Source organism: Melanotaenia boesemani, chromosome 3 (genome assembly GCF_017639745.1).
Source record: "Melanotaenia boesemani isolate fMelBoe1 chromosome 3, fMelBoe1.pri, whole genome shotgun sequence".
NCBI classification, from domain to species: Eukaryota; Metazoa; Chordata; class Actinopteri; order Atheriniformes; family Melanotaeniidae; genus Melanotaenia; species Melanotaenia boesemani.
Window position 1 is genome coordinate 12,819,977 of NC_055684.1, and position 26,469 is coordinate 12,846,445.

Sequence of the window (26,469 nt, forward strand, 5' to 3'; positions counted from 1 at the left end):
AACACAAAGTCGTCAGTTGCTGGTCTCCACACTAAACCAAGAACTTTCAGTATTGATCCATGAGCCTCATGATCAACAGTACAGTCCATCTGGCTCCCTGCCATTTCTCCTTTAGTTCTGGTGAGTTTGATCCATACCAGCAGCTCTCATAATACTCTTTGCTGTCAGTGTCAGTCAGAGATGGCAAGTAACGAAGTACAAATACTCCATTACAGTACTTAAGTAGATTTTCAGGTACTTTGTACTTTTACAAGTATTTATTTATCTGATGACTTTTGACTTTTACTCAGTTACATTTTCAACATAAATATCGGTACTTCTACTCTTACATTTTCCCAAAAAGGCTAGTTACTTTTTTTTTTGTGGCCCACGAAACCAAATGCGCGTGGACTGTTTGGTTTTGAAAGACGCAGGAGGAGAGGCTGCCTGTCTCTCTGTTTGTGGGTGTGCATACAAGTGTGCGCGGTATTGTGTGTGTGTCAGAGCAGGTCTGCCACTCCGCGCCACACCTGTTACACCACCAACGTTTGAGCAGCTGCACAAAATGGACACGGTGAGGATCGCGCTCAGTCACAGGAGCAGTCTGTTGGGGAGCTGCACCATGGCCTTATTTGAAAGAGCTTTTGAGTTTGTTGGTGCTAAAAGCACTCCTGGCGAATGCGTTGTATCTTGTGCAAACCAAACCCCAGGAAATATTGGCGTTCCAAGAACAGTCCGTCAAACCTCAGGAAACACATTAAGGTAAGTCATTAGCGCTAGCTACATGTTAGCTAGTTAGCTAAGCTAACATTAGACTGCTTATCTGAATACCTAACATCTTACTGTGCAGACGGTATTGCTATTAGAATTCATGTTCTTGCTCTTAGGGATACAAACATTGTCTGGGGAATGGATTTTAGGTAGGTGGTGCTGCTGTTACAATTCAAAAAAGCCAAACAGTACTGTTAACAGCAGTAAAGTTATAGTGAAACTGGGGGGGGGGTTCCTTTTCATTTTATGAAGTCAAATGTTAATCTGTATATTTTACTTAAATGCAAATTTTGTATTGAATCACATTTTATCAGAAAAACTATCTGACCCATGACTCATAGGTGAAAAAAATCAGCGCCCCAATTTGAGAGCCAGATCAAAATTGTTCTGTGCACCGCTGGTGATGATATAAGGCTAACATTATAAGCTAAAGGCAATGCTGCCCTGACAAACATTTGTATCATTTCACTCTCTTTGTATCACATGGCTCTCCTACATTTGCCCCTCTAGAGAAAGCACGAGAGATACCTGGAGAAGTACACCAAGCTAGCTATTCAGAAAAGGAAGCATGAGGAAGATCCGAATGACCAAGCAACACCCAAGCAGCTGAAACTGTGGGATACACCTCGTGTAACACAGAAAGGTGTGGATGAGCGTCTTGTTGATTTTGTGGTTAATCTCCTACACCCTCTGAGTGTTGTAGAAGAACAGGGTTTTCAACGTCTAATTAAATACCTCCAACCCGACGCATCTGTCATGGTTCGCAATACCATGAAGAGCAGAATTGACAAAGCAACTACAGAGATGAAAGAGAATCTCAAGGCGGCGATGCATGATGTGGAGTTCATAGGGACCCACCACTGACTGCTGGACCCGCAAACAGAAAGGGCTTCATCGGTGTCAAAGCCCACTGATTACATCCTACAAGTCTGCAGCCGTGCTCTGCTGCCTAGCATGCAAGCAGCTGAAAGGAACACACAACGTCACTTGCCTTGCAGATGCCTCTGACTAGATCCATACAGGTATGTAGGCTATTGGTAGATTTAGTAGCATTTTCCTTGAGTCCAACCAGTTTAAATATTTAGGCTTGTTGTCACATCTGCATTCATTCATTAATTTTAATACTTTGCCTTTAACTCTGAATATCTGGATTCTTAACTGTTTATGGTGTGCAATCATTAAATTTTCTGTGGTGTTGTATCTGTTATGCCTTTTTTTACCCGTCTGTCTGTCTAGAGTTCACATACAGAGACAAGATTGTGCGTACAACGACAGATAGTGGGTCCCAATTTTCTGAAAGCCTTCAGAGTGTACGGTGTCGATGATTGAAAACAACAATGCAGAACCATTCGGGGCAGAGCCAGATGAATCAGGTGAGTGTTGCATCATATTGGTTTGTGAAGATGACATACTATTAAGTGTTTGGCTATCTTGAAAAACACCCTTGAATGCTAATTAATATTTTATTAATAAGGAGAGGAGGATGGTGAAGAGATCACGATGGAGGCTGTTGAAGCCGGCCCCTTGCTGGAGCAGGATGATGGCCTGGAATACCAACTGCCAAAGCACCATCGCTGTGCCTGTCATCTTCTGAACCTGGTGGATGATTGATTGAGTTTATGGATTCAAAGGGATGACATGTAAGTTTGAACACTTATTCTCAACACGGTCCTTGTGATATGCGCAGGTGGCAACAGGTGATGTCAAAGCAGTGAATGAAGACCGGATCTACAATAAAGCTCTCATCGCTCATCGTTTGCAAAGTGCAAGGCTCTCTGGAACAAGAGCAGCAGATCCACCTCAGCTAACAGAGATAATTGAAGAACACTGCAAAACTCCAGCTCCTGATGGCCTTGTGGAAACAAGGTACACTTTGCATTTTGAGACGTGTTTCAACCCTTTCAATCTGTTCAGATGTAAAGCAACTATACAAATATAATGTATCCTTTTTTATTGTTACAAGGTGGAATTCTCTCTTCTATGCTGTTGAGAGGATTGTACGGATTGTGAAAGAACAAGGAGAAGCAGCCATTGCAGCGATCTGCAGCACGCTGAAGATTCCGATGTAAGTTTACTTTGCACTACCACTAGGGCTGCACAATATATCGTTTGAGCATCATCGCAATATATTTGTGCGCAATAGTCACATCGCAGGTCAAATCGCAATGTAGGAGGCAAATTAACTTGTGTGTTCTTATCTAATTTCAAAGGTACCTGACATACATTGTGCACAGTCATCCACCACTCACTTACTTAGTTTGGCGAAAAACAAACTTTTTGTGGTAAAACACAATTCACATTTGTACATAATAAAACAAAATGTACTTAGGTCCTAGCAGATTAAAAGCAGGCAATGAGAAAGAACAATACGAACAACTAACAGAAAAAAAAAATTCCTGAGCTCAGTTAAAATGCTTACAGTTCACAATAGATCAAACAGTGACATCACACAGTAGCTGGTGCAAAGAACATACACAGATCAAAAGGTGACATCACACAGATGAATATGACATAAAGGTGGAACAAAGATCAATGAGCAAACACAAAAAAATCAAAATTCAAAAAAAAAATCGCAGACTAGTGTGGTACCGTAGAGATGGCACAAAGATCATACGCTGATCAAACAATGACATCACAAAGATACTTTCACATCAAAAAAGGTGCCACAAAGATCATACACAGATGAGTATGACATCATAAAGGCGAAACAAAGATGCAAGTGTGAAATCACATAGATGACAATAACATCAAAAGAGTAGTAAAATGGTCATGCACAGGTCAATCACTGACATCGCACAGGCAAATGTGACATCATAAAGGTTGTAGCACAGATGGTGCTACAAAAGCATTTTGCAACCCTGTGATAATATGCAATGTTACAAAGGATATTTATTTATTATTTATTTCTTTTCTCTTGGTTTGAAGCAACAGTAACAGAGAAAAACGTAATAATAAATGGTTTTAAAGAGTGCATTAGCATTGAGCTCAGCAGTGAAACTGATTTACATCTTCTACACAAAGAGGTTGTTACGTGGCAGGTGACTGCTGTGATTGAAATAAAGAATTTTCTTGTTGATTCTGTATGAAGACTGACAGCTGTGCATGTGAGAGGTGCAGGTAAAAAAGAAGTTTTGTGAACACACCCGAAGTGTGTGTTCCTGTGTATATAAATATAGCAAGAAGCTCCAAACGGAGTGTCGAAGATTGTGTTAAAGCAGCACGTGAAGCATTTGTAATGGTAATGTTTGTGGAAGTTTTGGTTTTGTCATTGTGAAATATGAAGCTGTTTGGAAGTGATGCTGCAGCAGCAGCGCCCTCTGCAGTTTGTAGAGAGGGGTGCAAAAGCTTACAGCACCTGGTATTCCCAGGCGGTCTCCCATCCAAGTACTGACCAGGCCCGACCCTGCTAGGCTTCCGAGATCAGACGAGATCGGGCACATTCAGGGTGGTATGGCCGTAAGCGACAACAAAGGCGAGAAAATATCCTTTTCTACGTCATCCAGCAGCAGCATTTACACACTCACCTTTGTCTCTGCTTATTACAGCAAAACTAGGTTTCTGCTGCTATTTAACATGCTCACACGCTACAAATCTGCATGTATCTTACTGCGTGTCCAGCTTCACTACAAATATACAAGCAAGGAACAAACGTCTGCTTCTTTGTTTGCAGCCACCCAGTCTGAGAGACGCACTTTCACGAGTGGAGAGAAAGCTGACGGATCAACATGGGCTGCTCAATCCCACTTGGCAAGCAACACACCTGGCTCACAACAACAGCATCTCAATCAGGTGTGTTGCCCAAGGGAAACCTTTATAAAAAATGTGAAAAATCAGAAGGACCCTGGCCCTGGAAGACCAGGACGGAGGACCTCTACTTTACTGCTGTTTCCAAACAGTAGAAAAAGATGGTGAGTGCACATAGAGTATAAAAACGCCGTCTAGGCCTGGCTCTCTCGCTTATGGCCATACCACCCTGAACACGCCCGATCTCGTCTGATCTCGGAAGCTAAGCATGGTCGGGCCTGGTCAGTACTTGGATGGGAGACCGCCTGGGAATACCAGGTGCTGTAAGCTTTTGCACCCGTCTCTACAAACTGCAGAGGGCGCAGCTGCTGCAACAAACAATTAAACACCACACTTATCTTTAAATTGATTCACTCATCATTCATAATACACAAACAAAATACAAACAGTCAGCCTTCCTTTCATGTCAACCAACTAGGAAATCTACTTGGACTAATAGGGAGGAAAATTCCTGAGCTCAGTTAAAATGCTTACAGTTCACAATAGATCAAACAGTGACATCACACAGTAGCTGGTGCAAAGAACATACACAGATCAAAAGGTGACATCACACAGATGAATATGACATAAAGGTGGAACAAAGATCAATGAGCAAACACAAAAAAATCAAAATTCAAAAAAAAAATCGCAGACTAGTGTGGTACCGTAGAGATGGCACAAAGATCATACGCTGATCAAACAATGACATCACAAAGATACTTTCACATCAAAAAAGGTGCCACAAAGATCATACACAGATGAGTATGACATCATAAAGGCGAAACAAAGATGCAAGTGTGAAATCACACAGATGACAATAACATCAAAAGAGTAGTAAAATGGTCATGCACAGGTCAATCACTGACATCGCACAGGCAAATGTGACATCATAAAGGTTGTAGCACAGATGGTGCTACAAAAGCATTTTGCAACCCTGTGATAATATGCAATGTTACAAAGGATATTTATTTATTATTTATTTCTTTTCTCTTGGTTTGAAGCAACAGTAACAGAGAAAAACGTAATAATAAATGGTTTTAAAGAGTGCATTAGCATTGAGCTCAGCAGTGAAACTGATTTACATCTTCTACACAAAGAGGTTGTTACGTGGCAGGTGACTGCTGTGATTGAAATAAAGAATTTTCTTGTTGATTCTGTATGAAGACTGACAGCTGTGCATGTGAGAGGTGCAGGTAAAAAAGAAGTTTTGTCCTGTGTATATAAATATAGCAAGAAGCTCCAAACGGAGTGTCGAAGATTGTGTTAAAGCAGCACGTGAAGCATTTGTAATGGTAATGTTTGTGGAAGTTTTGGTTTTGTCATTGTGAAATATGAAGCTGTTTGGAAGTGATGCTGCAGCAGCAGCGCCCTCTGCAGTTTGTAGAGAGGGGTGCAAAAGCTTACAGCACCTGGTATTCCCAGGCGGTCTCCCATCCAAGTACTGACCAGGCCCGACCCTGCTAGGCTTCCGAGATCAGACGAGATCGGGCACATTCAGGGTGGTATGGCCGTAAGCGACAACAAACGCGAGAAAATATCCTTTTCTACGTCATCCAGCAGCAGCATTTACACACTCACCTTTGTCTCTGCTTATTACAGCAAAACTAGGTTTCTGCTGCTATTTAACATGCTCACACGCTACAAATCTGCATGTATCTTACTGCGTGTCCAGCTTCACTACAAATATACAAGCAAGGAACAAACGTCTGCTTCTTTGTTTGCAGCCACCCAGTCTGAGAGACGCACTTTCACGAGTGGAGAGAAAGCTGACGGATCAACATGGGCTGCTCAATCCCACTTGGCAAGCAACACACCTGGCTCACAACAACAGCATCTCAATCAGGTGTGTTGCCCAAGGGAAACCTTTATAAAAAATGTGAAAAATCAGAAGGACCCTGGCCCTGGAAGACCAGGACGGAGGACCTCTACTTTACTGCTGTTTCCAAACAGTAGAAAAAGATGGTGAGTGCACATAGAGTATAAAAACGCCGTCTAGGCCTGGCTCTCTCGCTTATGGCCATACCACCCTGAACACGCCCGATCTCGTCTGATCTCGGAAGCTAAGCATGGTCGGGCCTGGTCAGTACTTGGATGGGAGACCGCCTGGGAATACCAGGTGCTGTAAGCTTTTGCACCCGTCTCTACAAACTGCAGAGGGCGCAGCTGCTGCAACAAACAATTAAACACCACACTTATCTTTAAATTGATTCACTCATCATTCATAATACACAAACAAAATACAAACAGTCAGCCTTCCTTTCATGTCAACCAACTAGGAAATCTACTTGGACTAATAGGGAGGAAAATTCCTGAGCTCAGTTAAAATGCTTAAAGTTCACAATAGATCAAACAGTGACATCACACAGTAGCTGGTGCAAAGAACATACACAGATCAAAAGGTGACATCACACAGATGAATATGACATAAAGGTGGAACAAAGATCAATGAGCAAACACAAAAAAATCAAAATTCAAAAAAAAAATCGCAGACTAGTGTGGTACCGTAGAGATGGCACAAAGATCATACGCTGATCAAACAATGACATCACAAAGATACTTTCACATCAAAAAAGGTGCCACAAAGATCATACACAGATGAGTATGACATCATAAAGGCGAAACAAAGATGCAAGTGTGAAATCACACAGATGACAATAACATCAAAAGAGTAGTAAAATGGTCATGCACAGGTCAATCACTGACATCGCACAGGCAAATGTGACATCATAAAGGTTGTAGCACAGATGGTGCTACAAAAGCATTTTGCAACCCTGTGATAATATGCAATGTTACAAAGGATATTTATTTGTTATTTATTTCTTTTCTCTTGGTTTGAAGCAACAGTAACAGAGAAAAACGTAATAATAAATGGTTTTAAAGAGTGCATTAGCATTGAGCTCAGCAGTGAAACTGATTTACATCTTCTACACAAAGAGGTTGTTACGTGGCAGGTGACTGCTGTGATTGAAATAAAGAATTTTCTTGTTGATTCTGTATGAAGACTGACAGCTGTGCATGTGAGAGGTGCAGGTAAAAAGAAGTTTTGTGAACACACCCGAAGTGTGTGTTCCTGTGTATATAAATATAGCAAGAAGCTCCAAACGGAGTGTCGAAGATTGTGTTAAAGCAGCACGTGAAGCATTTGTAATGGTAATGTTTGTGGAAGTTTTGGTTTTGTCATTGTGAAATATGAAGCTGTTTGGAAGTGATGCTGCAGCAGCAGCGCCCTCTGCAGTTTGTAGAGAGGGGTGCAAAAGCTTACAGCACCTGGTATTCCCAGGCGGTCTCCCATCCAAGTACTGACCAGGCCCGACCCTGCTAGGCTTCCGAGATCAGACGAGATCGGGCACATTCAGGGTGGTATGGCCGTAAGCGACAACAAAGGCGAGAAAATATCCTTTTCTACGTCATCCAGCAGCAGCATTTACACACTCACCTTTGTCTCTGCTTATTACAGCAAAACTAGGTTTCTGCTGCTATTTAACATGCTCACACGCTACAAATGTGCATGTATCTTACTGCGTGTCCAGCTTCACTACAAATATACAAGCAAGGAACAAACGTCTGCTTCTTTGTTTGCAGCCACCCAGTCTGAGAGACGCACTTTCACGAGTGGCGAGAAAGCTGACGGATCAACATGGGCTGCTCAATCCCACTTGGCAAGCAACACACCTGGCTCACAACAACAGCATCTCAATCAGGTGTGTTGCCCAAGGGAAACCTTTATAAAAAATGTGAAAAATCAGAAGGACCCTGGCCCTGGAAGACCAGGACGGAGGACCTCTACTTTACTGCTGTTTCCAAACAGTAGAAAAAGATGGTGAGTGCACATAGAGTATAAAAACGCCGTCTAGGCCTGGCTCTCTCGCTTATGGCCATACCACCCTGAACACGCCCGATCTCGTCTGATCTCGGAAGCTAAGCATGGTCGGGCCTGGTCAGTACTTGGATTGGGAGACCGCCTGGGAATACCAGGTGCTGTAAGCTTTTGCACCCGTCTCTACAAACTGCAGAGGGCGCAGCTGCTGCAACAAACAATTAAACACCACACTTATCTTTAAATTGATTCACTCATCATTCATAATACACAAACAAAATACAAACAGTCAGCCTTCCTTTCATGTCAACCAACTAGGAAATCTACTTGGACTAATAGGGAGGAAAATTCCTGAGCTCAGTTAAAATGCTTACAGTTCACAATAGATCAAACAGTGACATCACACAGTAGCTGGTGCAAAGAACATACACAGATCAAAAGGTGACATCACACAGATGAATATGACATAAAGGTGGAACAAAGATCAATGAGCAAACACAAAAAAATCAAAATTCAAAAAAAAAATCGCAGACTAGTGTGGTACCGTAGAGATGGCACAAAGATCATACGCTGATCAAACAATGACATCACAAAGATACTTTCACATCAAAAAAGGTGCCACAAAGATCATACACAGATGAGTATGACATCATAAAGGCGAAACAAAGATGCAAGTGTGAAATCACACAGATGACAATAACATCAAAAGAGTAGTAAAATGGTCATGCACAGGTCAATCACTGACATCGCACAGGCAAATGTGACATCATAAAGGTTGTAGCACAGATGGTGCTACAAAAGCATTTTGCAACCCTGTGATAATATGCAATGTTACAAAGGATATTTATTTGTTATTTATTTCTTTTCTCTTGGTTTGAAGCAACAGTAACAGAGAAAAACGTAATAATAAATGGTTTTAAAGAGTGCATTAGCATTGAGCTCAGCAGTGAAACTGATTTACATCTTCTACACAAAGAGGTTGTTACGTGGCAGGTGACTGCTGTGATTGAAATAAAGAATTTTCTTGTTGATTCTGTATGAAGACTGACAGCTGTGCATGTGAGAGGTGCAGGTAAAAAAGAAGTTTTGTGAACACACCCGAAGTGTGTGTTCCTGTGTATATAAATATAGCAAGAAGCTCCAAACGGAGTGTCGAAGATTGTGTTAAAGCAGCACGTGAAGCATTTGTAATGGTAATGTTTGTGGAAGTTTTGGTTTTGTCATTGTGAAATATGAAGCTGTTTGGAAGTGATGCTGCAGCAGCAGCGCCCTCTGCAGTTTGTAGAGAGGGGTGCAAAAGCTTACAGCACCTGGTATTCCCAGGCGGTCTCCCATCCAAGTACTGACCAGGCCCGACCCTGCTAGGCTTCCGAGATCAGACGAGATCGGGCACATTCAGGGTGGTATGGCCGTAAGCGACAACAAACGCGAGAAAATATCCTTTTCTACGTCATCCAGCAGCAGCATTTACACACTCACCTTTGTCTCTGCTTATTACAGCAAAACTAGGTTTCTGCTGCTATTTAACATGCTCACACGCTACAAATCTGCATGTATCTTACTGCGTGTCCAGCTTCACTACAAATATACAAGCAAGGAACAAACGTCTGCTTCTTTGTTTGCAGCCACCCAGTCTGAGAGACGCACTTTCACGAGTGGAGAGAAAGCTGACGGATCAACATGGGCTGCTCAATCCCACTTGGCAAGCAACACACCTGGCTCACAACAACAGCATCTCAATCAGGTGTGTTGCCCAAGGGAAACCTTTATAAAAAATGTGAAAAATCAGAAGGACCCTGGCCCTGGAAGACCAGGACGGAGGACCTCTACTTTACTGCTGTTTCCAAACAGTAGAAAAAGATGGTGAGTGCACATAGAGTATAAAAACGCCGTCTAGGCCTGGCTCTCTCGCTTATGGCCATACCACCCTGAACACGCCCGATCTCGTCTGATCTCGGAAGCTAAGCATGGTCGGGCCTGGTCAGTACTTGGATGGGAGACCGCCTGGGAATACCAGGTGCTGTAAGCTTTTGCACCCGTCTCTACAAACTGCAGAGGGCGCAGCTGCTGCAACAAACAATTAAACACCACACTTATCTTTAAATTGATTCACTCATCATTCATAATACACAAACAAAATACAAACAGTCAGCCTTCCTTTCATGTCAACCAACTAGGAAATCTACTTGGACTAATAGGGAGGAAAATTCCTGAGCTCAGTTAAAATGCTTACAGTTCACAATAGATCAAACAGTGACATCACACAGTAGCTGGTGCAAAGAACATACACAGATCAAAAGGTGACATCACACAGATGAATATGACATAAAGGTGGAACAAAGATCAATGAGCAAACACAAAAAAGTCAAAATTCAAAAAAAAAATCGCAGACTAGTGTGGTACCGTAGAGATGGCACAAAGATCATACGCTGATCAAACAATGACATCACAAAGATACTTTCACATCAAAAAAGGTGCCACAAAGATCATACACAGATGAGTATGACATCATAAAGGCGAAACAAAGATGCAAGTGTGAAATCACACAGATGACAATAACATCAAAAGAGTAGTAAAATGGTCATGCACAGGTCAATCACTGACATCGCACAGGCAAATGTGACATCATAAAGGTTGTAGCACAGATGGTGCTACAAAAGCATTTTGCAACCCTGTGATAATATGCAATGTTACAAAGGATATTTATTTATTATTTATTTCTTTTCTCATGGTTTGAAGCAACAGTAACAGAGAAAAACGTAATAATAAATGGTTTTAAAGAGTGCATTAGCATTGAGCTCAGCAGTGAAACTGATTTACATCTTCTACACAAAGAGGTTGTTACGTGGCAGGTGACTGCTGTGATTGAAATAAAGAATTTTCTTGTTGATTCTGTATGAAGACTGACAGCTGTGCATGTGCGAGGTGCAGGTAAAAAAGAAGTTTTGTGAACACACCCGAAGTGTGTGTTCCTGTGTATATAAATATAGCAAGAAGCTCCAAACGGAGTGTCGAAGATTGTGTTAAAGCAGCACGTGAAGCATTTGTAATGGTAATGTTTGTGGAAGTTTTGGTTTTGTCATTGTGAAATATGAAGCTGTTTGGAAGTGATGCTGCAGCAGCAGCGCCCTCTGCAGTTTGTAGAGAGGGGTGCAAAAGCTTACAGCACCTGGTATTCCCAGGCGGTCTCCCATCCAAGTACTGACCAGGCCCGACCCTGCTAGGCTTCCGAGATCAGACGAGATCGGGCACATTCAGGGTGGTATGGCCGTAAGCGACAACAAAGGCGAGAAAATATCCTTTTCTACGTCATCCAGCAGCAGCATTTACACACTCACCTTTGTCTCTGCTTATTACAGCAAAACTAGGTTTCTGCTGCTATTTAACATGCTCACACGCTACAAATCTGCATGTATCTTACTGCGTGTCCAGCTTCACTACAAATATACAAGCAAGGAACAAACGTCTGCTTCTTTGTTTGCAGCCACCCAGTCTGAGAGACGCACTTTCACGAGTGGCGAGAAAGCTGACGGATCAACATGGGCTGCTCAATCCCACTTGGCAAGCAACACACCTGGCTCACAACAACAGCATCTCAATCAGGTGTGTTGCCCAAGGGAAACCTTTATAAAAAATGTGAAAAATCAGAAGGACCCTGGCCCTGGAAGACCAGGACGGAGGACCTCTACTTTACTGCTGTTTCCAAACAGTAGAAAAAGATGGTGAGTGCACATAGAGTATAAAAACGCCGTCTAGGCCTGGCTCTCTCGCTTATGGCCATACCACCCTGAACACGCCCGATTGGCTGATTGGGGCCAGGTTTGCAGGAGTGGCAGAGTGGTGTGTGAGAGCTGAGGAGCAGCAGCAGAGGTGTTTGTGGTGAGTTGTCTCATTTCCTTGCGGCTTTTTCTTCTTTTCTCCACAGTTTTCTTTCCTTTCTGCTCTCTTTTCGGATACAGTTTGTGTTTGTTTGATTTTTTGGCACTGGGCTTTGGTTTTGTTTGTTTTGGTGGGACCTTTGGGTATTTTGCTGAGTTTGGTGGTGCTTTTTCCTTGCAGCAGGTGAGTGCGGGGTGTGGTCTTTAACCCCCCCCCCCCCCGGTGGCGTTGTCCGGGGGGAGGCTGTCTCGTGTGCTTTTTCTTTTGGCTTGTGTAGGTGGTCCTCTTTGCTGGCACAATGGTTGAGCCGGGAACGGACGGGGAGCAGCGGCAGGGCCGGGCCCGGCCAGGCGGTGGGGGCCTGGTCGCCTATAGCAAAGACCTGACGCTGGTGATTGAGGTCGAGGGGGAAGAAGCTGTCACGGTGCAGCAGTTGCTGCATTCAACCAAGCTGGTGTGTGGCGGGATCCTGGGCTGTCGACAGCTCGGACAGAGGGCGTATGAGGTCACGACGAGCAATGAGGCGGCGAAGAGCAAGTTGTTGGACGGGTTCCGAATTGGGAATAACAGAGTGGTGGGTCGCAAGTTGTTGAATAACGAGATGGTGGTGTCGTTTCTGAATCTGCCCGTTTACATTTCAGATGGAGAAATATTGGAGAAGCTGAGAGGCTGGGGGGTGGAGTCTGTGTCCGCCGTCCGCAGGAGGATGTGGCCGGGCACGTCAATTGCAGACGGCACGCGGTTCCTGAAGGTCCGTTTTACCGACGTGGTCCAGTCCCTGCCGTATTCGGCCAAGTTTGACACGGCGACAGGGGTCCAGTTTTTCAGGGTGGTCCACGATAGGCAGCTCCGGGTTTGCAGGCTGTGCTTGCAGCCGGGACACATTGTGCGTGACTGTCCGGATTTTCTCTGTCATAAGTGCGGCAGGCAGGGGCATTACGCCAGGGAGTGCGGGGAAGTGGGGCAGAGGTGCGCGGACTGCCATCGGCCGGCGGCCGCCTGCGCCTGCGTCCCCGAGCTGGTGGACACGGACGGTCCCCGTCCAAACCGCGCGGTGCCCGAGCCCTTAGCTGTGGAGTGGGAGGAGGTCGTGCAGGTGGAGCAGGGGGCCCACCAGGCAGCCTCCGGGACGCCGGGGGGTGTACATGAACAGGTTGAGGGGGTCCAGGGGGCTCCTACAGTGGGTCCTGCTGGAGACCCGACCCGGGGGGCTCGAAAAATGGGTCCTGCCGTGCCGGAAGGCGCCTGCAATCAGGTTCCGGGGGTCCAGGGGGCTCGAAAAATGGGCCCTGCTGGCGACCCGGCCGGGGGGGCTCCAAAAATGGGCCCTGCCCGTGAAGTGGGAATTAAAGCTGTTGGGGTACGGGCCAAGGGGGCTCCTACCGCTGATAGGGGGGGGGGCCTCGATGGTGGAACGAGACGTTGTGGAGGTCGTGCCCGAGTCGGTGCTGACCCCTTCGGGCGTGGCCGAGGCGGCTGCGGTGGCCTTCCCCAACAGCCCTTCTTTGTTCGTGGACACGCCTGATCCCCCCGGCGTTTTCCCTGAGACCGACTCCGACATGGAGTTTCAGCTGGTGCAGGCGCGAAAGCGGGTGACTGGGGACACGTTGTCCGGCAGGCGGCGGAAGCTGCATAGGCGGAAGCAGTCGTGCTGAGGGGCGGTCCGCGTATCAGCCTACTCTGCTTCATGTTGTTGATGTCACTTAATGTAGGTGGGTTGCGGAGCAGACGGAAGCTGGAGGCTTTCTTCTGCTCCCAGTCCTTTGATGTCTGTTGCCTGCAGGAAACGCGGTGGGATGTGGGGATAGAGAGGAGGGTGCGTCAGCGGTGGCCGCAGGGCATTTACATGGCGCATGGCTCTGCACGCTCATGCGGGGTAGCGATTCTACTCTCCGATGAAATGGCGAGGGATACGTGCGTAGTTTACGCTGACCCGGGGGGTCGCCTGCTGGTTCTGGACATTCTGGTGGACCGGCGACGGGTGCGCCTTTTTAATTGTTATGCACCTAATGAGGAGGTGGCCCGTCGGGCGTTCTTTCTGAGCCTGCAGCCATGGCTGGACGTGGATTCTGTACTGGTGGGCGATTTCAATGTAGCGTTGACGCGGCGGGACATTTCAGCTGCGAACGTCTGGCGTACTGATGTCAGCAGGACGGCGCTCTTTGACATCATGGCCGCTGCCGACATCATTGACGTGTGGAGGGTGTTGAACCCTTTGCGGGCTACGTTTTCCAGGCGGGCCGTGGTGCTGGGTGCCCTGAAGCAGGTGCGGATCGATCTCTGTTTGGCCGGGCGGGGTGTGGTGCCGCTGATACGCCATGTGGCGTACAGGTGCACGTGCTACAGTGACCACGACATGATGCGCATCGTGATTGAGCCGAGGTGCCCGCCACGGCCGGCGGACCGGCTCTGGTGTTTTAATGGCAGCTTGGTGCGGGATGTCCGCTTCGTCTCCATCATGTCGTCGTTCCTGGAGCGGGTGGCTGAGGAGGTCGAGTATGCGGACTCCCCCTTGGTGTGGTGGGAAGGAGTGAAGCGGCGGATCAGGCTGAAGACCGTTCGCTACTGCTCGGAGAAGCGGTGGCGAGACGACGCGGTCGAGCGCCAGTTGCGAGCCCGGCTGCAGGAGGAGCAGGACAGGTTGGCGGCGGACCCGGCGCACGACTGCGGCTGCTTGCACGCAGTGTCGGAGCGGTTGCGTCTCCTCGACCAGCGGCGGTGCGAGGGTGCGTGTGTCAGGGCCCGGGCGGGCGCGATGGTGGCCGGTGAGCGCTCGGTGGCGTATTTTCTCAGCCTCGAGAGGCGTCGGCAGGCCAGGCAGGTGGTCGACGCGGTGTTGGACAAGGGAGGCGAGGTGGTGTCGGAGCAGGGGGGCATCGTGGCGGCGGTTCATGCCCACTTCGCGGAGCAGTTTGCCGGTGAGCAGGGGGATCTGGCTGATCCCTCACCGTTGCTGGCACGCCTGTCGCGGTCGATTTCGCCTGGGGACCGTGATGCCATGGATAGGGAGATCACGGCATCGGAAATCGAGGCGGCGGTGGGGGGGTTGGGCCGGAACAAGAGTCTCGGGGCGGACGGGTTGACGGCCGAGTTTTATCGGGCATTTCGGGCCCAGCTCCTCCCGTTGCTGCTCGTGGTGTACCGCGGGGTGACTGGCGGCCTTGCCATCCCGCCCTCCTTCTGCGCCGGGGTCATTAAGCTTTTGTTCAAGAACAAGGGTGATCGCCAGACTCTCGGCAATTACCGGCCTATTAGTCTGCTTAACACGGATTATAAGGTCCTGGCCAAGGTTTTGGCCAACCGCCTGAAGGCGGTCGTGGCCACGATTGTCCGACCCAGCCAGGCGTATGGTTTTCCCGGACGGTCGATTTATGACACCATCCTGGTGGCCAAGGAGGCCCTGGCGAACCTGGCCCAGTCCGGGGGGGTCTTTGCGAGCCTGGACTTCGAGAAGGCGTTCGACCGGGTGGAGCACGGCTTCCTGTGGCGGGTCATGGGACGGCTGGGACTCGGGCTGCGGTTCATCGGGTGGGTGCAGAAGTTGTATGGCGCTGCGACTAGCCGCGTGAAGGTGAATGGGTGGTTGACGGAGGCCTTTCCCCTGCGGCGTTCCGTCCGGCAAGGCTGTCCGATGTCGTCGTTGCTTTTCACGATGGCTATGGAGCCGCTGGCGGCGCTAGTCGACGCCGACGTGGACATTCGGGGGTCCGTTTTTCCATCAGGGCGGCAGGTGCGGATCCTGCAGTACGCGGACGATACATCTCTTCTGGTGTCGGATGTGGCCGGTCTTCGGCGTGCTCTGGAGCGCGTGGAGGAGTTCTGCGCCGTTTCCGCCGCCAAGGTGAATCTCTCCAAGTCCAGCGTGTCCTGTTTCGGTCCGGCATTGGCCGTGCCAGCGGTTCCGTTGATGCGCGTGCAGTCGGGCCCCTTTGACTACCTGGGGGTGCAGCTGGGGGGCTCTGAGCGGGAGGCGGCGGGCCGCACATGGGCACGGGTCATTGCCAGGGTCAGGGCCGCGGTGGGCCTGTGGCGGATGCGGGCGTTGGGCTTTCGGGGTCGTGCAGTTGTGGCCAAAGCGCTGGTTGTCTCACAGGTGATCCATGCCTTGCCTGTCCATGCCATGCCGGCAGCAGTGCTGGCCACCCTGCATTGGATTCTGGCGACGTTTGTCTGGCGGTCGCGGCGTATCATGATGGCGCGTGCCACGGTCGTGGCTGACTACCGTTTGGGTGGGCTCCGTCTGGTTGACATCAAGGCGAAGAAACATGCGCTGCGGGTGCGTCTGCCCCGTTTCCTCCGGGACCCTGGAGCGTTTTTCGGACATGGGGCCCTTGAGCAGGCGGTGGGCGCGTGCGGCAGTCATGGGCTGTTTAATCTGTGTGGGCAACCGTCTGCTGCCTGGGTCTTGGCGCTTTCTGGGGGGAGGTCCTGGTGGCCTGGCAGCAGTTTTCGCCTCACCTGTGAGCGTGGGTGGGTTCCAGGGCTGCAGTGATGCGACAGCCCCTGTTGGGGAACCCGGACGTTCGCCACGACGGCCGGGTTTTTGGTGTGTGTCCCTGCTCCGGGGTGGTGTTTGCATGTTGGCAGACCTGTTGGATGGTCGGGGGGCCTTGGATGGGCCTGGGGTCGTTTGGCGGTTGCGGCGGCGGGGGATTCGCTTCCGCCCTGGTGCGATGACGTCGCTTTGTGACCGGCTCTGCCACCGGGATGGTTGTTCTGGGCGTGTGCTGGGGCGGGGCCGTTGCCGGCCGTGGACCCTGTACCTTCTTTCCAGTTGGTGGTGGGTCGGGCGACGAAGTCTTTGTTGGAGCTCCCGACACGTTGCATCTACCGTGTCTTCGCTGCTGGTCAACTTGGTTTGGCCCAATTTCGGTTCGGGAGGTGTGGGGGTCCATGATGAGCCCGTTCGTTCCCCCGGCGTGTCTGGACACGGACTTCAAGATCCGGCATCGCCTCGTGTTTACTGCGTTGGTTTTATATCAGATTGATGGCGCACGGTGGTCGCGAGACTGCCCTCGGTGTACGTCGGGTCCTGAGACTCTCGAGCATCTGGTCCTGACATGTCCGCTACTGGCTTCGTTCCACTGCCGTCTCCGCCAGCTGTTGGTCGTGCGGTGTGGGGTGCCTGTGGCCTCCTGTTTGGCTTTACGTCTGATGCCCTTCCTGGGTGTAATACATGCCTGGTTAATTTCGTCCTGGCGGCGGCGCAGCACGTGTGCTACCTCTCCCGTAATCTGGTGCTGTTTGAGGGGTGGCGAGCAGAGCCGTGGTGCTTCTTTCGTCGCTTTGTGGTCTTGTACCTCCGGACGTTGTTTCATGCGGACCGTGACCAGTTCCAGGCGGCTTTCCTCTGGGACAACACCTTCCTGTCTGTGTCCGGCCTACGCCTTGACCTCCATTTCCAGCCATGTCCTGTTTGATTTTGTAATGTGCCTTCTTGTGTGTTATTCATGTGTTGTTGTATTCTTTTGTACTTTTATAATAAAAGATAAAAAAAAAAAAAAATACACAAATCATATTCAAATGAGCCCACACCTGAGATTCCTCTCTCTGCACGATCAGAAAATTACAAGAGAATGAGTGCACCAGGGACAAGGTCAGGCTGCTGAAGACATTTTCACTTTATGCACGGGGTCATTAACAAGAGCACTTTGCACATAAAGACAATCAGGGGTTTGTTAGAAAGAACTTAAGGTCTAGTTTAACTAGCAAAATAAACAGCAATGATACTGTGAAGACTGTTGTGATCTTGTGTTCCAGAAGGATTGCCCTTGGGAACCTAAAGCAGCTGATGAGCCATTATGCACATGTTTGTGCATATGCGCCCTTTGGACATTAGGCAACAGATGTCCAGTGGATGGACAACAAATAAATATGTACTTTACTCAGTCTACCTTTAAGTACCTACACGTTATATCATGTCAACATAACTTTCATCAAGTTCTTACTTAAGACATTTTTAACATCTATCGTTACATCTGATTGTCTTCAAATTAGAAAAAAAAATACCTTTCATCAAACCGGGACACTAAATTTTACAGCAAAAAGTGTCTTTTTAAATAAGAAAAACAAAAAGTTTGTGTGCTTCAGTAATGTTTGCATAAACTTTTAAGAAAGAAGGGCTGATACTGATGAATCAGTCAGAAAAAAGAGAAAAATAAAATAGTAGATTATGATGAATTGTTTTTGAAAACTGGATAAAGACAGAATGAGATAAAGAAAAAGAAAAAACAAAGAAGGCAGTTAGGCCATCACAGAACAGGGGGCATGTGTTTAAGCTCTTAGTGTGTTTGAAGCAGTCGAGTCAGATAGATTTACACTGCAACTATTCAAACCATTAACATATGGTGCACCTGCAATCGTGTGTTTGCTCAGGAGGCTGGTCACAGGCCAAGCTCCAGCACTCACAAATAAACTAATCCAACATTTTGTGAAGAAAAATCAAAGTTGAATTGTGTACCATATTAAATCTTGTATTACTGAATCCCCAAAAGATTCTTCTATGCAGCGCTGTGTTCAAACACATCAGTGTTGCAACCAGCCTGAGAAAAGCCTCTGAATGCAGGAACAAATGATTACCATCTGATAAGTTCTTTTTAAAGAAGCATGCACACTGAAGAACATTTGTAAAGGGAAAGATACGGCATTAACCTGCCACAGCAGTGAAAAAGGCCAGTTACAGATTATGGGACCTGACAGAAAAGTGTGAAACATCACTAACTCAAACACTTATTGCAAATGGAGTCAGATTAGACTGTCAAACCTGCTGTTATGACTCAGTTCATGGCAGAAAGTTGAAAAGTGCCACGCAAGCATGCACTACAGTAGGAACTTTTAAAAAAGATAATTTGAATAAAATGCATTTTAAATAAAAAAAAAAAAGTGTTGATCTCAGTATCCCATCAGTAAAACCTCAACTGTTAAAAAAAATCATTTTTAACATCTAAACTGAAAGAGTTAAATAGTTAATTACCAGAACCTTTCAAGCTGGCTTAAGCGCTTGAAGGCAACCTAACAAACAAAAGTGAAGTTTAAAGGTGGACTTTGTGACTTTGTTCTTTGAAAATTGTCACCACAAGGGGGCTGAGTTTTACGAGACAAACCTTTGTATTCTTATTAATAAGTCATTTAAAATGCATATTTTTTACCCTGATGAGTAATGAAATCTTCATTCGCCCTGCTGACCGGCATGCTACTGACTCATGTTACAACCAGCCGTACGGTTATAACAAAACAACGCCGAACAACCAAGAAAACCAATTATAATTATTTATTAAACCAAAACTTAAGACAAAATAATATAATCATGAAGTGTGATTGTCTGCAATATCAGTAATGTCAGGGCGTGCTTGGTTGTGTGTACAAATATAATGCAGGCAGTGTTGTATGATGTAGAACTAAACCAAACACAAACGCGAGGTGCAACGGCGCAGGTCCGGCCTGGGAGCGGAGCAAAGAAAGAAGAGAGCAGGCCGATTGTAGGCGGGTCTTATATACGCCCCGCCGAATACTCCAGCTGCACCTGCACACAAACATAATTAACAAAGCCACAAAAGAAGAAGGGGTCGTAACACCACCCCCCATAAAAACGGGGGTCATGGGGAGTCATCCCCGTGAACCACCGAAACAAAACCAAAACAAAAACAAACGTGTACAAACACCCAACCAAATTTACCCTCACCATCACCTCCACCGGCACCTAAAGGGGAAGAGAAGGTGAGAAACAGGGCAACCACCACACACCAGGGAACCCACAGACCGAACCACAGGAGCCCTCGACCGAACACAGCAGGGGTCATCCGGCACCGGAACGGACGACCCGGCACGTTTTAAGAAAAGCAGACACATCTTTTTTCGCCCCCGGCCAGAAAAAATGCCTGCGGAGATGCAAATATGTTTTCCGCACACCAAAATGACCAGAGTCGTCATGAGCAACTCCGAGGACAACAGTGCGAAATATAGATGGAACCACCAGCTGAAACACAACCTCACGCGCCCGGTCGCCCCCAAATGTCCACTTCCGAAACAATAAACCATCATGCACAAAGTACCCACTCGCCACGCTTGCTATTGCCGCCCCTGGGACAGCCAGACCAAAGGCCACTGTCAAAGACGGATCAGCACGCTGTTCCCGGACCAACTCCTCGTGAGACACCTCAAGAGGAAAATCTGCCACAGACAAAGCAACGTCCTCCCTCACAGCGACCGCATCCAGCGAAGCCGCGCACATAGCACGCATATCGGCACACGCTGGAAACACCCTAGGAGGCGGAGACAACCCACCCCCCTGAACAGACGGACACAGCGCAACCACAGGGGAGGCTGTCACACGAACACCACTGTCACCAACAAGCGAACCGGCAGCGCGCAGCAAGAAGGGATCAGCAGACCAAACACGGCCGCCCGCCAGGCCATTCCCCAAAATAAAATGAATTCCATCCACGGGCAACGCGGCCCGCACGCCCACAGACACTTCCCCACGCACCAGCTCACAGTCCAAAACCACTCTATGCAACGGAGTAGGCAACGTCGTCAAGCCCATGCCACGACCCACAACATAATCACCAGTAGCCGAACGGGAAGAGAACGGGAGGACCGAACCCACGACATACGAATCATACGCACCCGTGTCTCTCAGAATCCGAATAGGAGTCTTCGCGCCACCTGTCAAGGACACGAACCCAGTCCGAATAAAAGGGGCATACGAATCCAGCGCGTCGGGGACATGCAAAGGAAATGAAGTGCACACTCCAGCCGCGGCAACAGGAGAACCACCCGGATCTGCAAACGCGGTCGGATTAACATTCTGTGCCGAGGTTTTCCCCCTAGATGACAACACAGGACAATCCCCCTTCCAGTGGCCCCTCTCACGGCAGTAGTGGCACACGTCCGCCCCGGCACGCGCGTCAGACGACACATCCCCACGACGCACGGACGCAGCTCGGCACTCACCACGCCCACTACCCGGAGAAGGCCCATCACTATACAGAAACTGGGACTTATGAGTCAAAACATAGTCATCCGCCAGCGCCGCAGCCACAGCCACCGTCTCGGCCTTTTGCTCACAGATGTACGTGGCAACCACACACGGCACCGAATCCTTCAGCTGTTCCAAGAGAATCAACTCACACAGCCGCTCAAAATCAGCCACTTTCGCAGCTGAGCACCAGCGCGTGAAATGCAACTTCAAATCCCGAGCAAACTCGAGATAACTCTGCCCAGCGGCCTTTCCGCAAGACCGAAACCGCTGTCGGTATGCCTCAGGCACCAGCTCATAAGCCTGCAAAACAGCCGCCTTCACCTTAACATAATCCTGGCTATCCGACACGGACAGCACAGAAAACGCCTCCTGAGCGCGGCCCACCAGAACGCACTGCAACAACAGAGCGCGCGCCGAACTGTCCCACTTACGTGCGTGGGCCAACCGCTCGAAAATCAGGAAAAAAGAGTCCGGATCGTTCTCCTGAAACTGAGGCAAAAGGCGCAAGTTACCAAGAACATCAAAAGTGTCGGCAGCAGAGGAACCCGACAACGAGCGCACCGCAGCGTCACTGTGCCTGCTTTCCCTTATTGACTCCAGCTTCACGCGTTCAATCTCAAACTGTAAGCGCAGCAATTCCCTTTGCTGCTCAAACGTCAAACCCGGCGGTAACGAAACCGCACCCGGCGTCAGCGAAGCTGCACCCGGCAAAGAATCCGACGGAGGCTTAGCCAAAAAAACACCTTTCTCCGTCAAATTGGCAATCAGGATGGCCTTAAAATTCTCCTTAAGACGTTTGCTATCAATCTCAACGCCATAATAACGACCAATCTCCAGCAGCTGATCCTTTGTACACTCCTCCAAAAATTCCAGCGAAGGAGAGCGAAAAAACTCCGACACAGTCACCATGATTTCCCCACACAACACAAACACCGCAGGCCAAACGGCAAAAACGGCACCAACAAACAGCAGCAGACCCAATGCCCCGCTACCACACCTGCCTAACAAAACTTACCTAACCTAACACCAAGCTCAACCCTAGTCTTCACGCAGGCCAGCGGCGGGTACTTACGCACTGAAAACCAGCGGGGACGCGAGGCAATCTACACAGATCACCCCCTCAAACCCCGCGGACGTGCCCCCGAGATCACTGCTGGCGCAGCGAACACTAACCGCGTCCCCGCGACACTAACAAAAAAAAACACAGACGAAGCCCAAAGGAGCAACGTCTCCACACCTAACCGGGGCACCGAGCCTGCAACCGACCGGCTAAGCCGCAAAAAGCAATCAACTCACCCCGGCCAAACGAAACTCCACTCCCAGCCAACGACGTCACCGCGGGCTCTTCCCTCCGCCAACAAAGACAGCCGCAGGCGCCAAACACCAAACAAAGAACAACCAAAACAAACCACCCAACGCACACTCAAAAGAACAACCACGGCGCACCCAACGAGAACACAAAAACCCGAGAACAAGAAGGACGAGCCCCCATTTGTTACAACCAGCCGTACGGTTATAACAAAACAACGCCGAACAACCAAGAAAACCAATTATAATTATTTATTAAACCAAAACTTAAGACAAAATAATATAATCATGAAGTGTGATTGTCTGCAATATCAGTAATGTCAGGGCGTGCTTGGTTGTGTGTACAAATATAATGCAGGCAGTGTTGTATGATGTAGAACTAAACCAAACACAAACGCGAGGTGCAACGGCGCAGGTCCGGCCTGGGAGCGGAGCAAAGAAAGAAGAGAGCAGGCCGATTGTAGGCGGGTCTTATATACGCCCCGCCGAATACTCCAGCTGCACCTGCACACAAACATAATTAACAAAGCCACAAAAGAAGAAGGGGTCGTAACACTCATCACTTTAAAAAATCATTTACCAGAAAAAGGCAACAACTTAAAATAAGATAATCATACCCTAATTTTGATCTCACTCTTGATACTTTGTAGACCAGCCACAATAACAGCTACTCTTGCAGATTTTTTATAGTGCTTTAAACTGTATTATGTGTACAAATGTAAAACCTAACAATCCTGTGGAGTTAAAATGCCTCAAAAATGTCATGCTGAGTTTCTTTCTGTTGAATCAGTGCAATGATGGAAGCTCTGCAGAGACTGCAACTATCTGAACTCTTAAATCTGTGCACTGCAGTGCTCCTGCTGCTAAAATGATTACATCAAGCTTGTTTCTTCCGACATCAGAACAGCATGCAGACCCATGGTGGGTGGCTGGATGGGCTGGTCTGGTCCTCCTGGGTGTGGGCCTGGAGCGAACAGGTCAAAACTAATTAAGGCCATGGAGCTGAAATAATGTTCTGAATCAGGTATTAGTCTTGATTTAGGGCTGATTTGGTGTGCATATTCAATTAAAAGAAATAGTACATAATCTAACTAATCCTAGCCTCTGTCTGACTGCTGCAGGGAAGTTTACGTTCAACTTCAAAGAAATATCACTTTAAGCACAAAGGGATCTAGTCCATTTATCTCACAGCATTCTGAACCGGGCCCATGAAACATGAAGCTGATTCAGTGCATTCATTCATTCAGCTGTAGTAGGATCTACTTTAAATCAACTAAGTGCTCCACCACATCTTGGTATAAGGCTTTTTATAGGCTACATCTTCTTATTTATACACCAAATATGTGATGAGTGGTATGTGATGCTGGGCAGTGAGTATAGATTCATGTTTGAGGGTTCTAAGAAAACACACATGCAGCCAAGTTTCTTCTCTCACCCTGGACACAAGAAACATTTTAAGCTGCCTTCAAGTTATTTCAGTTTAGTCCAGTTCAAGTTTTCTTTTCATGCAAAGAAACGATGCAAATTATGCCATAACACAAGGCCACCCACTAAATACAGATTTTTTGTTTGTTTGTTTGTTTGTTTGTTTTTAGGTGATAAAACTAAAAGTCTGCAGACTGTCTTGTTTTTTCTATCTAGATTTAATCTAGAGAGGTGAAGAGAGACAAGATTTTGGAGTAGGGAAGTAAATAAACATTTTAGGAACAAGCTCTGCTGATTTACCAGCTGAGCGCATCCTTGGTGTGAGATACAGACTAATAGGTCATTACTGCACACCAAACTTTTCAAAAACATGGAAATGAGAAACTGAGGGACATCTGTGCATGCATGTCATGTTATTTCATCGGGCACAGACATACTTTAATTTCATTGACTGGAAGATTCCAACTTGTTAAAGAGGAAGAGGACACTTTGCTTTCACTTTTCTAATCAAACAAGGCTGCAATTCATGAAACTTGACTCTTCAATTCCCAGAGAAACTACCGGGGGGTATACTGAGTCTACCTGCCACGAGGTTTAAACTAAACTTTCTGTGTGCAGACAATACAGGTAGATAGACAGAAACAGCTACCAGTTGTGTGTTCTTGATGGTGTCACTGACTGCACCATGTGGGGGAATCACAATTAATGTTAACAAGGATTAGTCACCACAAGCTCCACGGGTCTTACTCACGAGTGTCACACATCCGTTTCTGGTGTAACCAATGTGAACGTGAGCGCTTCAAACCAATTAAACTCAGTAAATGGTGAGCAGAGTTGGATGCTGAATGGTGGTGAAAAATAAAAGCTAACAAAAGACAATATTTAGACAACGCTGCCATCTGCTGGACATATTTAACCAGTCTAATTAATTCTGCAGTTTTGAGGTTGTAGACTGCTTTTCTTGTTTTAACACAATTTAATTCAGGGCATCCACTCCTTCTGTTTGGTTTATTGGCTGTCAGAGTCAGTGTAGGGTCTCCACTCCTTTAGAAATTTGCCTGGATTCTAATTGTGGTTGTAGAACTGACTTAGAGGGACATTTTGAGGTGAAGCAGGTAACTGGAATTGCTACAACTGCCTTTAGGAACTACAGCATCGGTTGTGTCAGTTTGCTAAGAATACCATCTATAATTTGCATTAAATAAATCCATCAAGTGTAAATGTCTCAACATCGGGCTTTACTGAATAAAAGCAGCGTAAGCTTTATGAATCAAAATGCACTTTTTCTTACTGAACAGCAGAGGGCAGCATCTGTCTGTTTCAGCATTACAGTCAATCATTATTGGAAAAATGAGCACATGCTCAGTCACTTTTATGACTCAACAACACTTTACCTGATAGTATGGTTTGGTTTAGTGACTGTATAATTATGCAATAACTTTAAAAGTTTAGTAAATTATTCTGAGGAAACCCTTTCTTATTTCAGCAGTATTAATAATACATTTTTTGCTCTTGGTTTCAGACAAACATTTAGTTTAGATTATTCTGATGAAGTAGTTCCCGCTTATTTAAAGTCATTCCAATCATATCAACTTGACGAATATGGTGCTGAGTAATAAAGGTCATTTTTCTGTTTTTTGTGAACTACCGGTACACATAATATATTATAATTCTATCCTTTTACTCTGGGTCATTCTGTGTTTTATATATAAAAACTACAGTAAATTTCCATTAAGGCTGTCATTCTATGCAGATTCTCAGACATCTAGATAATGATGACCCAAAGTGCTTAAACTAAGGGCAGCTGGAACTCTTTGTTTGATTCATGAAGATGTTTACCTACCATCCAAAATTCATCTTCACTACTGATTGGTGGTAGGTTCAAGTTCCACGAGTTACAATCCCAGAGTAGTCATTTTGTCCCTCAGTTTTCGAACCTTAATCACAAAAGATTTGGGACACTGCTTACAACATAAATAAAACAGAATGCAAAAATTTGCTAATCTCATCTATCCATATTTTATTCCCAATAGAACATAAACGACATAGCAGAGGTTGAAACTGAGACATTTCACCATTTTATGGAAAATATTAGTTAATTTTGAATCTGATGGCAGCAAAAGATCTAAAATAGGTTGGAACAGGGGCAACAAAATGCTGAAAAAGTACAAATCAAAAACAACTGAAGGAGGATTTGACAACTAATTAGGTTAACTGGCATCAGGTTAGTAACAAGACTGGGTATAAAAGGAGCATTTTAGAGAGGAAGAGCTGCTCGCATGTAAAGATAGACAGAGCTTCATCAATCTGAGACAAACTTCTAACAATTGTGGAACAATTAAAAAATGTTCCTCAATATTATGACGATCCCACCTTCAACAGTGTATAATGTCAACAAAAGATTCAGAAAATCAGGAGGAATCTGTGCATATGGGGCAAGGATGAAGGTCTAAACTAGATGCTGGTGATAAATGGGCCTGCAGGCAACACTGCATTAAAAACAGACATGACTCTCTACTGGAAATCA

The 26,469-nt window shown here is 46.9% G+C and overlaps 1 protein-coding gene and 9 non-coding genes across 12 annotated transcripts; 5 read left to right on the forward strand and 5 right to left on the reverse strand.

Annotated features, from left to right (window-relative positions):
• The first annotated feature begins 3,497 nt into the window (after positions 1-3,497).
• LOC121636298 lies at positions 3,498-12,835 on the forward strand. Of its 3 annotated transcripts, none has more exons than XM_041979692.1 (10): positions 3,696-3,708; positions 4,421-4,497; positions 4,588-4,658; positions 6,258-6,376; positions 8,116-8,192; positions 8,283-8,353; positions 9,976-10,094; positions 11,835-11,911; positions 12,002-12,072; positions 12,507-12,565. In XM_041979692.1, exons 1-10 carry the CDS (start codon positions 3,706-3,708, stop codon positions 12,533-12,535), a joined length of 714 nt encoding a protein of 237 aa, XP_041835626.1. In that variant the 5' UTR covers positions 3,696-3,705; the 3' UTR covers positions 12,536-12,565. The 3 variants fall into 3 exon arrangements, with proteins under 3 accessions (XP_041835628.1, XP_041835626.1, XP_041835627.1); XM_041979693.1 differs by lacking the exons at positions 3,696-3,708; positions 8,283-8,353 and adding exons at positions 6,425-6,495; positions 10,143-10,213 and having other exon boundaries at positions 4,480-4,497; positions 6,258-6,334; positions 8,116-8,234; positions 9,976-10,052; positions 12,507-12,835; XM_041979694.1 differs by lacking the exons at positions 4,588-4,658; positions 8,283-8,353; positions 12,002-12,072; positions 12,507-12,565 and adding an exon at positions 6,425-6,495 and having other exon boundaries at positions 3,498-3,708; positions 4,421-4,539; positions 6,258-6,334; positions 8,116-8,234; positions 11,835-11,876.
• LOC121637567 lies at positions 4,094-4,212 on the reverse strand. Its single transcript, XR_006009878.1, has one exon. It is a non-coding gene; the product is annotated as a 5S ribosomal RNA (ribosomal RNA).
• LOC121637560 lies at positions 4,706-4,824 on the forward strand. Its single transcript, XR_006009872.1, has one exon. It is a non-coding gene; the product is annotated as a 5S ribosomal RNA (ribosomal RNA).
• Positions 5,931-6,049, reverse strand: LOC121637568. The gene has a single exon (XR_006009879.1). It is a non-coding gene; the product is annotated as a 5S ribosomal RNA (ribosomal RNA).
• LOC121637572 lies at positions 6,543-6,661 on the forward strand. Its single transcript, XR_006009883.1, has one exon. It is a non-coding gene; the product is annotated as a 5S ribosomal RNA (ribosomal RNA).
• Positions 7,789-7,907, reverse strand: LOC121637569. Its single transcript, XR_006009880.1, has one exon. It is a non-coding gene; the product is annotated as a 5S ribosomal RNA (ribosomal RNA).
• Positions 8,401-8,520, forward strand: LOC121637579. Its single transcript, XR_006009890.1, has one exon. It is a non-coding gene; the product is annotated as a 5S ribosomal RNA (ribosomal RNA).
• LOC121637570 lies at positions 9,649-9,767 on the reverse strand. The gene has a single exon (XR_006009881.1). It is a non-coding gene; the product is annotated as a 5S ribosomal RNA (ribosomal RNA).
• Positions 10,261-10,379, forward strand: LOC121637583. Its single transcript, XR_006009894.1, has one exon. It is a non-coding gene; the product is annotated as a 5S ribosomal RNA (ribosomal RNA).
• On the reverse strand, positions 11,508-11,626 carry LOC121637571. The gene has a single exon (XR_006009882.1). It is a non-coding gene; the product is annotated as a 5S ribosomal RNA (ribosomal RNA).
• Positions 12,836-26,469: the final 13,634 nt, after the last annotated feature.

Coding starts and splice junctions, on each gene's coding strand:
- LOC121636298 (XM_041979692.1), top strand. Junction 8,193..8,282: donor GGGCTGCTCAATCCCACTTG/GCAAGCAACACA, acceptor AAAAATCAGAAG/GACCCTGGCCCTGGAAGACC. Junction 12,073..12,506: donor CCAAACAGTAGAAAAAGATG/GTGAGTGCACAT, acceptor TGGCTTGTGTAG/GTGGTCCTCTTTGCTGGCAC.